The 15,750-nt window shown below is 38.3% G+C and overlaps 1 protein-coding gene across 1 annotated transcript; it reads right to left on the reverse strand.

The window, feature by feature from the left end:
* Positions 1 to 1,041: 1,041 nt before the first annotated feature.
* fam151b (family with sequence similarity 151 member B) lies at positions 1,042 to 10,274 on the reverse strand. The gene is made up of 6 exons (XM_044363307.1): positions 10,078 to 10,274; positions 9,851 to 9,976; positions 8,280 to 8,439; positions 7,978 to 8,195; positions 5,051 to 5,186; positions 1,042 to 3,507 (listed from the first exon to the last, which is right to left on the reverse strand). Exons 1-6 carry the CDS (start codon positions 10,154 to 10,156, stop codon positions 3,354 to 3,356), a joined length of 873 nt encoding a protein of 290 aa, XP_044219242.1. The 5' UTR covers positions 10,157 to 10,274; the 3' UTR covers positions 1,042 to 3,353.
* Between the last annotated feature and the right edge of the window lie 5,476 nt (positions 10,275 to 15,750).

Genomic DNA, 15,750 nt, shown 5'->3' on the forward strand with positions numbered 1-15,750 from the left:
TTTTTGCAGCTCTTTAGCAGTATATTGTGTCTGCTTAATCCCAGATTAAAAAAAGAAGATACGTGTGTGTAAAGCCATAATTGTTCCTGATTTTAAGAGTTAAATTTGAAAAATGCTGCTTGTTAGCAAAAACATGTACACCATAATAATACAAGTTATTTCAACAATTTTTTATTATTTTATAAATGACCAGGTATTAAAGATGATCATATATACAGTATATCATATCTTCCATACAAAGGCATTAATCATATATCAATCATCTAAATTTTAAACACAGAATGCACTGTGTATCACTGTTGGAAAAAAACTGCAGCCAAGCATTTACAATTTTTATTCCTGCTTGCTCTCTTTGTGTTATAAAAGCTTTCCTTTTAGAAAAACCTTTTATCTAAATTGTCAATTAGTAAATCTGCATCCTTGAAACCCTAATACATTCTCAGATGCAGAAACAGAGTTGCCAGTGGCAACACTTAAATGCTACACTCAACCTTCAATGCTACCCATTAAATTTTGTGCTCTCTGCCATTTTCAATAAACCTTGTACCAAATAATTAAGTGACTTTGTTACAAGATTTATAACTTAGTTACGATATAGTGAAAGATTGAAAGGCAGGAAGTGAACACATGGTTGCTTTGGACTTTTCTTCAGAAATGTTATTTTCCAGGGAATAACAAGATCTGCTCAACAGAGGTGGAGATCACCAGAAAGCTGTCAGTCCAGAACTACAGGATGACATCAGACAGTTTAGCAGTGAGAATGTCAGTATGTGCTGATGGAAAGCCAGCATTAACAAAACTAATGAGGAATGTCCCAGCCATCTTACTTACTGACATCATGATCCTCATCACAACTAAACAGAACTTTATTTCACTTCTTCACTGAGACCCATCAGAGTGCAGACAAACTAATATTTAACCTCCAGCTGCTGGCAGAAATCTGAGTACAAACACTTTCTCCATCAGTTCCATCTGTCTGGAGAAAAAACAGCAGATGTGTTACCGTATGAAAAGACAGAATCAGTAGTGACACACATAAAAAAAGATTAGGAACATTTATTCACTTTACCATTGGGCCCTGTGTAATATACTCCTATAATATTCATGTCTGAACTTATAACATCTTCTAGGTGTAGTGATCTTACAATGAGTTTTACATACTTTATATCTTTGTATATAATTTCTAACATCAACATAACATTTTAGCCATGCTAACAGTGTGACTCTAGGTATGGAAATGTCTTAGTCATCCCACCACTTTGGTACAACTATTGGATGGATTACCATGAAACGGTTCCCAGAGGATGAACACTAACAGCTTTGGTGATCCCCTGGCTTTTACACTATTTACCATATTTGTGGTTTTCAGTGAAATAACTCCACTATGGAAAAGACGTTCATGTCCTCCTCAGGATTAATTGTGATAAATTGGGTGATCATCTGGCAACATCATCAAGTCAAATTTTATTTGATTTATACCTGCAAAACTAATGACATTCCCATCAACAATAGCTGTACTTTGTGTTTAGCACTAATTAGCAAACAAATAAACATTATCCTGAACATCAGTGATGTCATTGTGACCAATTACAGCCCCACAGAGCCACCAGTCTTATCAAAAATATTTTAAAAAAGCTACTTTAGTTTAAATTGATCATATCATAGTAATAACATAGCAGCACATTGTAGGTTCTCTTGTATGAGTGAGTTTATGACATTTTTCTCAGTAAGATATTTAAGAGACTGTGTCTCCAGTTGACAGTTTCGTCTATCAGAGATGCTACTGCAGCAGTCAAAGCTGAGTAGTGTCATCATCATCATCACACCCTCAGCTTACTGCTGGGAAATTAGAGGCTTTCATGTTTTGATGAATACACCAACACTGCTGACTTTTAACTTTATTATTTTCATATTACTCAGAGTAACATGTATATCACATGCATGCATGAGTTTGTCCTTGTTAATGCAACAGCTGGCAACAGTTTACTTCCACCTACACAGTGGTTTGTGAACAATGCAACAATGCAACAATGCCTACAATGATCCCAGTTCACATGTTGCATATGTACTAACAACCAGGAGTGAGTTCTCTTCTCACAGCTTTACTTTAGAGCTTCTATTTCATTTACAGAATTTCACAAAAAGACAGCCATGATATGACTGAAAGTGATCTTGAGCAGCAGGCTGCAGTGTATTCTGCAATGACAGACAAAGCTGTGAAGAAAAAAGACATTGTGACTTTGTCTGAAAATGATGTGAGACTGGCTGAGGACGTTATCACAGTTCTGAAACCCCTGAAAACCGTGACAACCCTTCTGTGCACCGAGTTCTCTCCATCCACGTCCATGGTCCTATGAAAATGATGATCCTGAAAACTATGATACTGTCTAATGATGCAGCAGTGCAGGATGTCAAAACAGCCACCGGGAATGACCTGGAGCAGAGATCCATAGACCCTGATCTTCAAGATAACCGACACAACAGCACAGCTTTTGATCCAAGATTCAAGTCACTGCCACTCGCCTGACAGTCTATGATGTAATCACCACAGAGATTATGAGCACTGAACAACTGGTATTATTTATCATTTTGCTGCTTACTATATTTTTGATTAATTATTTGCATACCTGGTCATTTCTTTTACTAGTGTAAGATTTTTAAATCAAATAATGTGACAACAAATATATTATTGTTGTTTATATTTCTTCAGGGCCGAGCTGCAGACACCACAGAGGCAGCCACCTCTGTAGTGACTGAGACAGTAGACTTGGAGCCTTCAACATCACCTCCACCAGAAAAGAAACCGTTCATGACCCAAGAGCCAAGCACCAAGCACCAAGTCTGTGGCTATAATGGCCGAGGAGGAGGTGAACGTGTTCAGGGCAGTGGACTGACTCCTCTGGATACTGATCCACTGGGCACTTATAGTGAGAGGCTATTTTCTGCTGCAGGTGACATTGTCACATCAAGAAGATCTGTGCTGTCTACAGAAAATGTGGACAATCTCATCTTTCTGAAAAAAAACTGAGTAAAACACAGTTCCGTATAAAAATAGAACGGTTTCTTTTGTGTGTATTTGTTTATAACTACAATACTACTTTTTTTTTTATAAGGAGCTGTTTTTGTTTTCTCTGCTGCTAAGAAGATCATTGTTCAAAGTCAAAAAAAGGTCATACTTTATGATGTTAGTTTTAATGAGTTAAAAAATATGAAAATCAAGGAAATTTCTCTGGCATTTCTACTGTTGTGCTGTATTGAAAACGTACCAAATCGTGAATTGTTGTGAACCGTTACACCCCTGGTGAGCAGTGGAAACTATTTCCCATTTTCAGCCTTAATATTAATAATGTATTTCAGTTATTGTCTTGCGATGTCTTGGTGAGCTCTGTCCTTATAAAGTCTGGCAGGTCGTAATAGATCCGACTGATGTCAAACTCTTTTCTGTAGGGCAGTAAGTCCTGTAGTGTCACGTCGTCCTTCTGGCCGGTCCACACTGTGAGAGTGTACCTGTGCACAACATGGGAGAGCATGAACATTTCATTATATGTAAGTGCAAAAGCAACAAAATAATTGTGAATAAATGAATTCATGTTTTTGAAGTTCATTGCGTGTTCAGAATAATTAAGCTGCTGCACATACTGAACCAAAATAGCAGGTAAAGATGCCCACACTAACACTTTTCTCTTGTTGTGCTGTTGTGTGCAGTAAACATTTTTATGGCAGATGTTTTAAGATGTTGACCAGGAAAAGCACTAGAGGAGGGGAAAAGGCGTAAAAAGACGTGTCCTTCGTAGACTGCAAAGGCCAAAAGTACCCCTCCAGTTGCCTAGCAACCTGGACAGCCGCAAATTGATGAAAATCAAATCATCTGGCACGCAATGAGTCTTGGGAGAGGTTGTGCTGCGAAGGATCCAGCTGTTGGATCCTCCAAATTTGGGAAAAGAAGGTTGCATTTCTCGGCTGCATTTGACTTCTAAGTGGGACGGCCGTGTTGCACTGTTGTGACGAGTTGCTACTGTGCACGCTCTTATTGGGACACCTGATGGAACAGAGCCGTCATCAATGTTATTAGTTCCACATGTGCTTTTCCTGCTCTGACAAATCAAAACGTCTGCTGTAAAAAAGGTGTTTTATTTATTTCATTAGCACTAAACACAAAGTACAGCTGAGGATGATGGGAATGTCATTAGTTTTGCAGGTATATTACTTGATGAGGTTCCATGATTGTAGGCTAATGGAAGACATGGAGGCTAAGAATCCCTCCTGACGCGGAGCAGAAACACCACAGTCAGCCATGCCATGTGTAATCAAATGAATAATGTTAGTTGTTGATTTACAGACACTAATTATCTAATGTTGATATCACTTTTCTCTTTTTAACATCATAAAATATAACTCCTGAGCCTCAGAATTTCTTGCATTTGTGTTGCTAGGCAACATCTAGCTAAATAGGGAGGGGTTGAAAATGCTCTGAGTTTTATAATTATGATGAGTTTTGAAAGTGTAAGAGGAAGAGAAGGTCACTGATTGTTTTCCAGCTCAAGAAATGACAGAAGCGTTACGTAGCGCTCTCTCTCCTCTGTCACAGACACACTGACTCACTGTCTCTCTCTCCCTCACTCTCCGATCGTCTCTCCTTCCCTCTACAGCTGTCTCTGGGACTTAGGCTACCAGCTTCCATGTGGATAATAGGTCTTCTAATCAAGTCCTCTGTCGTCCTCCTACTTTCGAATGAATTTGAATTTCCAGATTCACCCAAATATAAAACTCATTTAAAGTTAAATGTGAGTGTGTCTCGCTGAACCGCTGTTTAGAACCGGCTGTTTATCCTGTTGTGGTTGCTGGCGGTGGTTACCTCGCTCCATGTGTTTATCAGCTACAGTTTAATACTTACAATGGCAAACAAACACTATGTCATAGGTGTCCACTTACTAAAACTTCATCCATAGCTTCCAACCAATCAGAATCCAGAATTTTCAATGGCCATATAAAGCAGATTTAGCTGAGGATGGTGATAGTGTGATGCTGATGTGACTGTGTTGATGATCACCTGTCTGACTGCTGCAGCAGCCATGTGAGCTGGGAGAGCGACTGGGCCAGCAGAGCTGCACGCACCGGGAAGGTGACGGGATGTTTAAGTGTTCTACATATCTCCTCCATCTCATGCACCATATCCCAGCTGTAACCTGGAAAACACATTCAAACTGTTCAATTACAGCAACACTTCCTTCATACAGTATCTAAAGGTTTCACAAATATTTATTCCAGATGTTTAACACTATTTTCAGTGTAAAAAAAAAACACTCCATATGTGGAAAAAGCCTTTAAAACTAAACAGGACTAATTCAAAGCTGTGAAACTTTGAAATATTTTAAAAATGGCAGTAAAGAAAAGCTGTTAAATAATATTTGTAATAGAAAACCACACACAGCGCTGAATAACCAATTAGTCAATCGGCAAAAATTAAGAGCAATTTTGACAATGAATGAATTGTTTCAGTCATTTGCCAAACAGAAATGACTCTCTGGTTCCAGTTTCTCCAAGGTGAGGATTTACCAGTTTGCTGTTTTATATCTTTGAGTATCTGTGATGTTCTGATATTTTCATTAAAGATTCATTCATAAACTGATTCACTGAGCACTGTAATCACGTAATTATCATCAAATCAAATCATCTCTCAATGCACAAAAAAATAAAGAATTGTGAATGAACCCATTATAATTTGCAATAAATTCTTCTGTCAGATAAGTCTATAAAAATAATATTATCACAATAATAACCAGCCCAGCGTTTGTCCCATATACAAATGCTGGGCTGGTTATAGCAGTCATATAATTAAGCCTTCATGAGCAGATAGGAATTCAATGGCTGCATCTCAAGTCTCTTAAACTTCATCCACATTTCCCTCACTTGTCTCAGTCCTTCCCACCATGGATGCATGGAGAGACCAAAGGAAACCATGCGAGGAGAGAGGAAACAAGGACATGAAGCGTCACATGAAGCAACGTCTGTTTCTGATGGCGGCGGCAGCTGATCACAGCTGGATCAGCTGTCAGTCTGCTTTAACAGCTGTACAGATTTTTTTATGGAGTTTGTGTCGGTACACATGTGAACTGTGCTGATACTAAAGAGGCTCACAGTTATCACAGCCTGTTTAACAGACTCCTGCATTCTGTATTTATACTGTGTACTGTTTCTACAAGCAGAATGCATTTATATCATGTGTGTATTTATTGATATTTTGAATTCATTATTTAATAACCCAGAATATGATTCGGGTGTCTTGGATTGAACATTAGAAATGATCTATTGGAAATGTTTCAGGGAAAATAGAAATGATGTAACTCATATCAAACCCAACACTCACATGTGACTGAATGGAAATCACAATAAATGATAGAACGTGTTTGAATTGTGTGTCTTGCTGACAGACAGACTCTTTCTTACTTTAATTTGATCCATAATAAAAGTTAATGGGGGGAAAATAACAGGAAGAAAAGAAAAATCTTTCTAATAAATGAAGAAAGTTGTTTATGGTTCTGTTGTTGATCAAACTGGCGATTAACAGATTTTTAACTAGATGATCAATCAGAAAACATAAAATATAAAACTTGTCTTCACTCCGGTATGAAAGTGCAGTGATGTTATCTGATCAGCTGCAGCGTCCAATCAATAACTGATATCCAATAAGAGGGCATGTCAGCTGGTAAAAGACTTCCATGATGGCTGCTCTCGTGACTTGGGACGGCCTTCAAAATGGCCGACCAGAACAACCTCTGGTTCAAGTGAGGAGCAAGGAAATATCATATAAGAGACTTGGGATGTACCCGATGAGTTTCCCAACTTAGCGTCATTCTGTGTCTGTGCACAAACCAGGCAGCAGAATTCTCAAATTAAGGATGAAATTGATGAGAAAATGTAAGAGGGGGTGAATGTGCTCCTTTTGCTCATAGCGGTCATATAATTAAGCCTTCGACTACAAATTAAATTTTACAACCCATAAATGATGCAGCCCGTGTGAAAACAAAAAACACTGAGCCTCATGCAACAACCAGTGGTATGAACAGAATGTATGAACGTATGCAGAAATGCTCCCTGAAAGTCAGAAGCCAGGGTTTCAACCTGCTCTGAATGCTTCCGTGAAGTCAGATTGTTCACACTCGCCCACAAACAGCTGTCTGTTCTGTAGCCTGTGTTGCTAAAGTTGCTGCTGAGGTTGTTTCACAGGCTGTTTGCGTTGTCCACTCTCATATTTTAGCTTGAACAAGTACTGATGTATTTAAGAAGTTTAGATTTCCAAGTAAAGAAAATCTGACTACTGTGGTTTGTTTATGTAGCCTCCAGAGCCGGAGGTTTGCTAAGGGGCAGCTTTCAGAAGCTGGCCAATCAGAAGAGAGCGGGCTCACAGGAAGGAAAGGAACTAAAATGGCTGAAGTGAGGGGCTGCATAAAGGGCCAGTATAAGATAAATGAGATATTCCAGTAGAGCCCCAGAATATAAATATAGAGCTGGAAATGTGCAGAATATGTCCCCTTAAGAAAATGATGTCCCTCCCACAGCTGCCTCTGGATGTAGATTGCTAAGCAGTTAGCAGTAATGGCTGCTACAGGTGGCTAGTAGCTTCATTCAAACTCATAGACAAGAAATCAGGTTTATTTGGAGAGCTGTAGGAGGCTCACGCAGTTTCCCCGACGTTCTATAACAGAGCTGGAGAGACGAACGTTAGCATGACCCATAGAGCCACAACTGCCACATTATGGGAGATACTCCAGGTTGAAATAAACCAATCCCCTAATTGTTTTTAGCTTTTTAAAGTTTATAACATTAAATGTGAGCGTAGAGCCCTGTAAATGTTTTAAGAAAGCATGTGAAGAAAAGCCTGTACCTCACTGGACAGTTCAAATCAGTCAAACTTCTCTCAGAATGAATATTCTGACTGAGGGGTTTTCTCTGATGTAAACACAGATGTGTCTTCACCTGGGTTATCTGTACCAGCAGTCCACCCTGTAGTCCAGCCCAGCGACAGCACCGTGTGACTGGGAAGAGTCCCCACAGCAGCCAGGAAAGCCTGCGGCTCCAGAGGTGTGGCCTGTCCGCTGGGACCAGGGAGCACATCTGCATTGATCCACACAGGACAGCTGAGTTCAGCCAGCACCTCCTGCAGCAGAGCCACAGAGGGAGGCACTGCCTCCAGGCTGCATGGAGAGAACACCACAGAGTTAGCATCACACACAACCACACATCACTTAGAAGAAACATGAGCCCACCTCAAGTCTCACCTCTTGAAGTCTAGTTTTATCCCTTTGTCGTGCACCTTGACTCCTTCTAGCCACTCCTTCAGTGTGATGTCACTGTCAGTCTGAGGGGGATGCGCCATGATTGGCTCTTTGGGGTCATGACCTCTCATGATTATGTCAGCCTCCATCATATGAGTGGGACCTAAGGGTTAAAGTGGTTGGTCAACTGTCAGTGAAGAAGAACTCAGACCAGCAGCTGCTATATCAACACAAGAGTCAAACGTCTTTCAGTGCAAACATAACTGTCAACTTACAGTTTCAGACCAAATTCAAGTTTATTATGATTTTGAGTCTTATTTTCTTTGTTGTGACCAAGTTTTAATGAACACACTGTATTGTGTCCACCAAGCTCAAACAAATGCAGTCTGATCTAACAGTGCTGCAATACATCATCTCTTCAGGAAGGTTCTCATGTTCAGGACAAAATAACATAAACAGCTAACAATGTGATGTCACAGATCTGTAAATCAAACATTAGAAGTTAGATGTACTGGAGGACAATGATGATGGAGTGTATATTGTCTCCTGTTTTCACTTTTTCATGATTTCATTGTTTGTCTTTTTGTGATGCAAAGTTTTTATTTGAATTTGCCCTTATTATTATTATTATTATTATTATTTATTTTTTTTTTCTTTTTCTCTGTAAAGCACTTTGTAACTGAAATGTGCTCTATAGATACAGTTTTTTTCATCACATATGGTCCAGGTGTCCATTTTATTATGAATCCATCCCTTTAAATAGTGGAAATGTTTGTTGTATTTTGCTAATCAAAACTCATTAATTAAAACAATAAAAGAACAGAAGCTTATGATTATCATTTTGTTCCAGTCTGATTTAAACATGTTACATTTGGAAGGAACAAAAGTGTGTATTTAAATCATTAGAACTGCAGTTGCATCATCTTTATAACAATTATTAGTAAATAAAAAGATATTTCTTCTTTATGCTAATTTTGTGCATCTGAAATAGAATCAATATTACATTTGTTTTTGACAGTTTTTCAGTGAGCAGATGATTCTTTAGCAATCACATTTATTACACAAGTATTACTGTAAATCAAGAACAACAATGTTCCCAATTTGGATTGATGACATAATGTTTTATGCATAGCTTAACTACACCGTGAAGAACAATAGAGGAACTTTTTTTTTTTTTTTAATCATAATTCATTTAATATATTCTCTATACTGTCCCAGGCAACGACAGAGGTTGACTCACTTACCGGAACAGCGCTGCTCAGAGACTCCCAAACGCTATTGATTTCAAATATTTAAAAAAAATAATTTTTTTTTTGGCCTGGCGGGGGGATTATTCGATTATCCGAGAGCATATCGACCAACTAATCGACCAGTCGACCAGCAGACTACAGACCTATAGTAAACAACCGTCGAGATCTTAGGACAGAGACTATGGATTATGAGATGAGCCTATACATTTTATTTATTAATATTAATGTCAGTTAAGTTGGTTAGGGCAGCTTGGAAGTCTTCCAAAGGGATTGTATCGTCTGTTGTTTCCTGGAGGAGGGGGTGACAGGACCGTGTTAACCCACCTGTCAGCGCCTCCGTCAGGCTGCTCCTGTTGTTCACAGCGTGGGACCATCTCACCTGGGCAGCGTCCCTCTTCTGTATCTGACCCCGACTCAAGAAATACTCCAACGTCTGCTCACACATCCTGTCTGCGAACAATGATCACCAACACATCACTGTCGGCTGTTCACGAAGTGCTGAAATGTTAATGTTAGCTCACGAACAGCTGATCATAGTTCTCACACCTTACCCTTTAAAGTCCAAACGATGTAAACTGTTAGACACCCGATCACAATGAAGATAATACTGCGGACGGTAGACCTCCTCATGGACAGCTAGTTACGGCAAAACCACTTGAACAAACTACATGTTGTCACAACAGGAGTTGAGTCCGTCACTACCATTGATGTATAAAGAAAACTGCCGAGCTGCTCTTCTTCTTGGGTTTTAACGGCAGCTCGCATCCTAAATGTTGCACTACTGCCATCTTCTGGAGTTAGTCAGCTGTTAAAGCGTCCAGTATGTCAGATGTTCTGCATTAACCCTGTTCTCATTAGGAAGCTGACCAAGCACTTTCTGCTCCTGTTAGCCCTAATCTTTCCATTTCCTCCATCATGTCCTTTCTTTCTGCTACATATTTCCTACAATTAACAAGAACATGCTCTACAGTTTCTGATACCTGGCGATGATTACAAAACCAGTTGGATGCTTCCCTATAATATGAAGTGTACTGTTCAGATCACTTAGTCCTATTCTTAACCTACTCATGATTCTCTCCTCTTTTCTATTTCCTTCCCTGCTTCTCACAATACCAAAATGTCTGTAAATGTCTTCCTCTTGTCTCCCGATTCCAGTGCTGCTTCCACTCTTTATTCATTTATTTCCATACAATACCCTTTCCTTCTTATTTTGACAAAGATTTGTGTCTAGTTTTCTTTTTAACAGCTTTTTTGGCTAGTTTGTCCACTCTTTCATTCCCTAAAATGCCTGTATGCGCAGGAACCCAAATGACCATGACCTCACCTCCTTGTTTCCTTATTCTTGTGTATTTTAACATTATTTCATAAAGTGAGAATGTACAGGGCAGAGACTGAATCACTACATACTAGGACTTTTTTTTTCAACCCATTGTAAAGCCATCAAGATGGTGTATAATTCAACAGTATATATATTTAGGCAATTTAAGGTCCGTCTGCATATCTCACCTTTATTACAAGGAACTATAAGTGCAGCACCTCTGTTTCCTGTTATTGGATCCTTTGATCCATGCGTAAAAAGCTGCACATAGTCTTTATAGTTTAGTTAGTCCGTATAGTTTCAGGTTATTACCTTCCCTGAGTTTCTTTCTTGTGTAGATCATAACTTTTGTCTTTTCCGCTGAAACTTTAAACCCTCATTTCATCCCCCCACATTTCAACCTGATGAAGCCCTTCTTGAATTTTCTTAATATATCATTTATCATCAGTGAAAATAAAGTGGGACTTACAACACTCCCCTGAGGTGTTCCATTCTCTACAAAATGTTTGCTTGATAGTTCTGACCCTATTTTCACCTGGATGGATCGTTCAGAAAGTTTGAAACTCTCCCTCTGACTCCCAAAACATGTAATTTGATCGACAGCCCCTCTCTCCATAACATGTCATATGCTTTTTTCATGTCAAAAAACACTGCCGCCACTGCCTCTTTATTTACTTGAGCTTTTCTTACTTCATCCTCCAACACTGGATCCGTAGTGCCCCTTCCTCCCCTAAATCCATTTGGTATGTAGCCACCATATCTCTTTTCTCCAGGAAATACATTAACCTCTCATTGATCATCTGCTTCATCAATTTACAGACATGCAATGTCAAGACAATAGGCCTGTAGTTTGTTGGCATCCTTCCCAGGTTTCCTTATCAGAATAATTATCACCTCCTTCCAGCTCTCTGGGACTCTTCCTACTTCCCACACTTTATTAAATAACATTAACAACTTTTTCAGTGTTGAAGAATGTTTAAATGTTTCAACATGGTGTAGCATATTTCATCTTTCCCTGGTGCAATCTTCCCAATTTTAGCCAGTGCCCTACTTAATTCTCCCATGATAAATAGTACATTTCGTTCATCCTCAGTATTTTCCTTCTCCTTAGTGTCCCCAAATTTTCAGATTTGGTTTTCTTTCTGCCTCTCCTTCCCTCCAGTTTTAGATTTAATCTCAGCTGTTGCATTTATCACTCCTGCAATTTCTTCTTCTCTATGCATGCATTCTTCTCATCTTGTTCTTTTGCTGCCACTTGTGCTTTGCTGCATTGTCTCTACCCACTCTCTTTTTTCTGTCCTGCCATCTTGACTGCTGTAACACCTCCAACTCATCTCAATGCTTCACATCCCCAGTAAGCAACACTATGATTAACTCCGCATTTGCAGCACTTTGGTCCCACTCCCTCTCCCCATTTACCATACTCATGCTCCCCACCACACCTAGCGCATCTTCTCTTTCCTTCACACACTTTGGCCACATTTCTAAACTCTTGGCAATTGAAACTCTGGATAGGTTTAGGTATGTATTCTCTTACACTGTATTTTAAAAATCCAAAATATAGCTCCTTCAGAGGCACCTTTTCCTCAAACTCTACCAGGATTGTTTCAGTCTCCTTTTTCTCTACTCCCCTTGTCATTCTTCTTACTCTCTTAACCGAGCTGTTCCTCACTCTCAGGTTTTCCATTAATTCACTCATGTTAACACTGAGGGGAATTCAAAAAAATCACCCCCTTGCACCCACTGAACCTTCATTTTCCAACTCTATTAACCCTGGACACTTTAATGTTTCCAACATTTATCACTTTCTTAGTCTTCTCCACCTGCACTTCAGTACTACATCCTATTAGCAAACTTCCATCTTCTAACACCTTCACATGTTTCCTCAACTTGCCCTCTAATGATTTTCGTTAACTTAAGTGGATCAATTTTCTATACATCCCCTTCAGCCTTCAGGTCCCTCTCCTCACCTTCACTTCCTTCATTTTCCAATCTACCTAAGCTAGCTGCATCTTTTTTCTTTCTCTTACAACCACTTTTCCTCCCTGTGACCAGCTCTTCCTACTCTTTATCTCTCCTCTTATCACTGTAACTCCCTCGCTAAACTCCATGCTGTTGCTACCCTCATTTGTCTCATTCCTGGCCATCCTGCCAGAGTTTTTAAGGAACCCTGCAAGAATATTGTTCTGGACCTATACAGGCCATTGGTCGATAAACTTGCACAATATTCCTCTCAAGATTCAAACCTACAATAACCAAGTACAAGTGTCCGCAAATCCAAAGTCAAAAATGTAATGTAACAAGTCAAAACCCGATGTAAATTCTCACAACCGTCCCTGAATTCAAACCTCCCTCCACCTGCTGCTCCAATGCCACTCCACACCTCCACTACACGATCTGAGTGTCTACTGTGGATTTTATGCACATTTTTCAAAGCATATGAGTTATTACATAAAAAATTTTGGTTCATGCTCAAATTCTCTGGCATACTGCAAAACTGTACTCATTCAGTAATGTACCTGAATATGTTTGTCTGAGTTCTGTCTCTGTCTTTGGCCCTGAAAAAATATAAAAGTAGTGTTAACATTTGCTTATAAAACAGCTTCTGTATTCATTTGAAGGTTTTATAGAGAGGTACAGTGTTCCTGTCTCCCAAAGTGAGCACAGTACTGTAATTAATGCACTATCAACTGGCAATATATGTTTATCATGTTGCAGCTCAAATACATATGACATTGTTACTTTAGCCAGTTAAAACATTATTGTTGATGGCATTTCCATCGTTGACAAAAATTCAACAACACCTACATCAGAAACTCATTTATTCCAAGAGCAATAATGTCTGTTAAACATAAATGGACAGACTGAGCTCTTGATGGTAGAATATGGAACACTGTATTTACTCTCCCCTACAAATATATGTGTTGCCCAACAAAATCAAAGAACTTTTATTTAAAATCATACATAAATATTACCCTATAAATTCCATCATTTGTAAATATGTCCCTAATATAGAAGACAAATGTTCTTTTTGTAATTATGTGGTGGAAATGCTGGAACATCTGTTTATTCAGTGTGTGCATGTGACAATATTTTTGACTGATTTTCAGTTGGATCTTAAAATCTTTTGGTAGGGATATTTTACTTAAAGAACATGATTTCAACAATCCTAATTGTTGAATGAAGAATATACAATGAACAGTATGTCAGCAATGAGCAATATGTAATTAATTTGCTCATTATTTTAGCAAAATTTTACATTCATAAAATGAAATTCTTGAAGAAGTTACCATTGTATATTATATTTAAACAAAGAGATCTAAGCATATATCTTCAAAAACTGTGACATTTAAAAACCTGTAACAAAAAAAAAATTAACCAGAATGATTAATTTATGCAAACTCTTCAGTATTATGCGTGATCAGATAATTCTTTTGAATGTGTGTGTGTGTGTGTGTGTGTGTGTGTGTGTGTGTGTGCATATGTATGTTTTTTTCCTGTTTTTTTAAAAAAAAATTTTAATTTTTCTTCCTATTTTGCATCCAGCTCTTATAATACAGACCTGTACAACACACCCACTTTACTACACTGTTATAGTGTTGTAACTGTAACAGCATGCTCCAAGACACATCCCCCTGACTCCTAACCCTAACCCTAACCCTAACCCTAACCCTGCTCTTGCCTAAACCTAACCAAGTAGGTGTGTCGAGTACATATAATTTGAACTTTCTACACTGGAAAACTCTCACAAACTATTTGTCAACATTTCTTTTGATGTAAAAAACAATTTAAGTACAACAATTTAAATTTAAGTTAGGACTTTTGGAAAACATAAAAAGGCTTGTTCAATGCTAAGTCAATAGATGAATGGGGATGAATACATTTATAGTTATTGCTTGCAGAACTGTTTATTAGAATGTATTACATGTAAAGAGGGTTTAAGTTGGTTTATAACAGTGTTTATTATTAATACACATACTACTGACATGACTTTGGTATGAACATTTGCAGGTTGGTCTCTACATCAGTAAACTGTTAATAACAAACAGCTCTTTATGGATGAAATCATAATCATCAAAAAAAAAAAAAGAAAAAAACAACTTCACTTTTGTCTTTCTATTGCCTGTCAAATGTGTAAACAGAGGTGGACCAAACATAAAGGTAGCAATATAAAACATATAAATGTTTGGAGTTGGGGGTGTGCGGACCACAGAGACCTGCTCCTCGGTTTGCCTCAAAGTTTAATGATGATTTTCATGATCCTCAGAGGACAAACCTGTTTCATTCAATACTCAATGAACTGTCCTTTGGCACAACCCTCGTTCCAAAATGTCTACTTTGCAAACAATTCTTCCTCCGAAAGGAATAAACTATTTTGATTATAATGACCTCATTTCCTCTGGTGCAATATATATATTTTTTTACATCTTTAATAATGAATTTTAATAATTAATAGGAATTTAACAATAGCAAAAGTCCAAAAGTTATTTATTTTCTCCATACATGGTTTCATGAAAAAAACGGCAATACTTCATTTTTTGGCCACTTGGGGGCAGCAGGACAAGCAGGAAACACCTTCCACATCACACATAGCCATTCTCCCTATTGGTAATATCAAAATATTGATGAGTGCACCTTTATGTTTTACAATTACTTACAACCGTCATGCCAAATTCTCACCAAACAACAAGACAATTTTGTCTTTATATTATTATTATTACATTAGGGCACAATTATGGTCATGCCAAGTAAAGCAAATTTGAATTGAGAATTTGTGTGCTGTCTTCTCATCATTACTGAATGAGGTAACCAAGGGTCACAATTCCCGAAAGTCACTCTATTTCTGTCTTATTGCGTAATGCTGAGAATGTAGCAGCTTGTGCTTTAGTAAGGTATTTACAAGAGG

The sequence above is a fragment of the Thunnus albacares genome, chromosome 2 (genome assembly GCF_914725855.1).
Source record: "Thunnus albacares chromosome 2, fThuAlb1.1, whole genome shotgun sequence".
Taxonomy (NCBI): domain Eukaryota; kingdom Metazoa; phylum Chordata; class Actinopteri; order Scombriformes; family Scombridae; genus Thunnus; species Thunnus albacares.

Coding starts and splice junctions, on each gene's coding strand:
- fam151b (XM_044363307.1), bottom strand. CDS start 10,156: ATGAGGAGGTCTACCGTCCGCAGTATTATCTTCATTGTGATCGGGTGT. Junction 9,977..10,077: donor CATCGTTTGGACTTTAAAGG/GTAAGGTGTGAG, acceptor CATTGTTCGCAG/ACAGGATGTGTGAGCAGACG. Junction 8,196..8,279: donor ATAAAACTAGACTTCAAGAG/GTGAGACTTGAG, acceptor CTCTCCATGCAG/CCTGGAGGCAGTGCCTCCCT.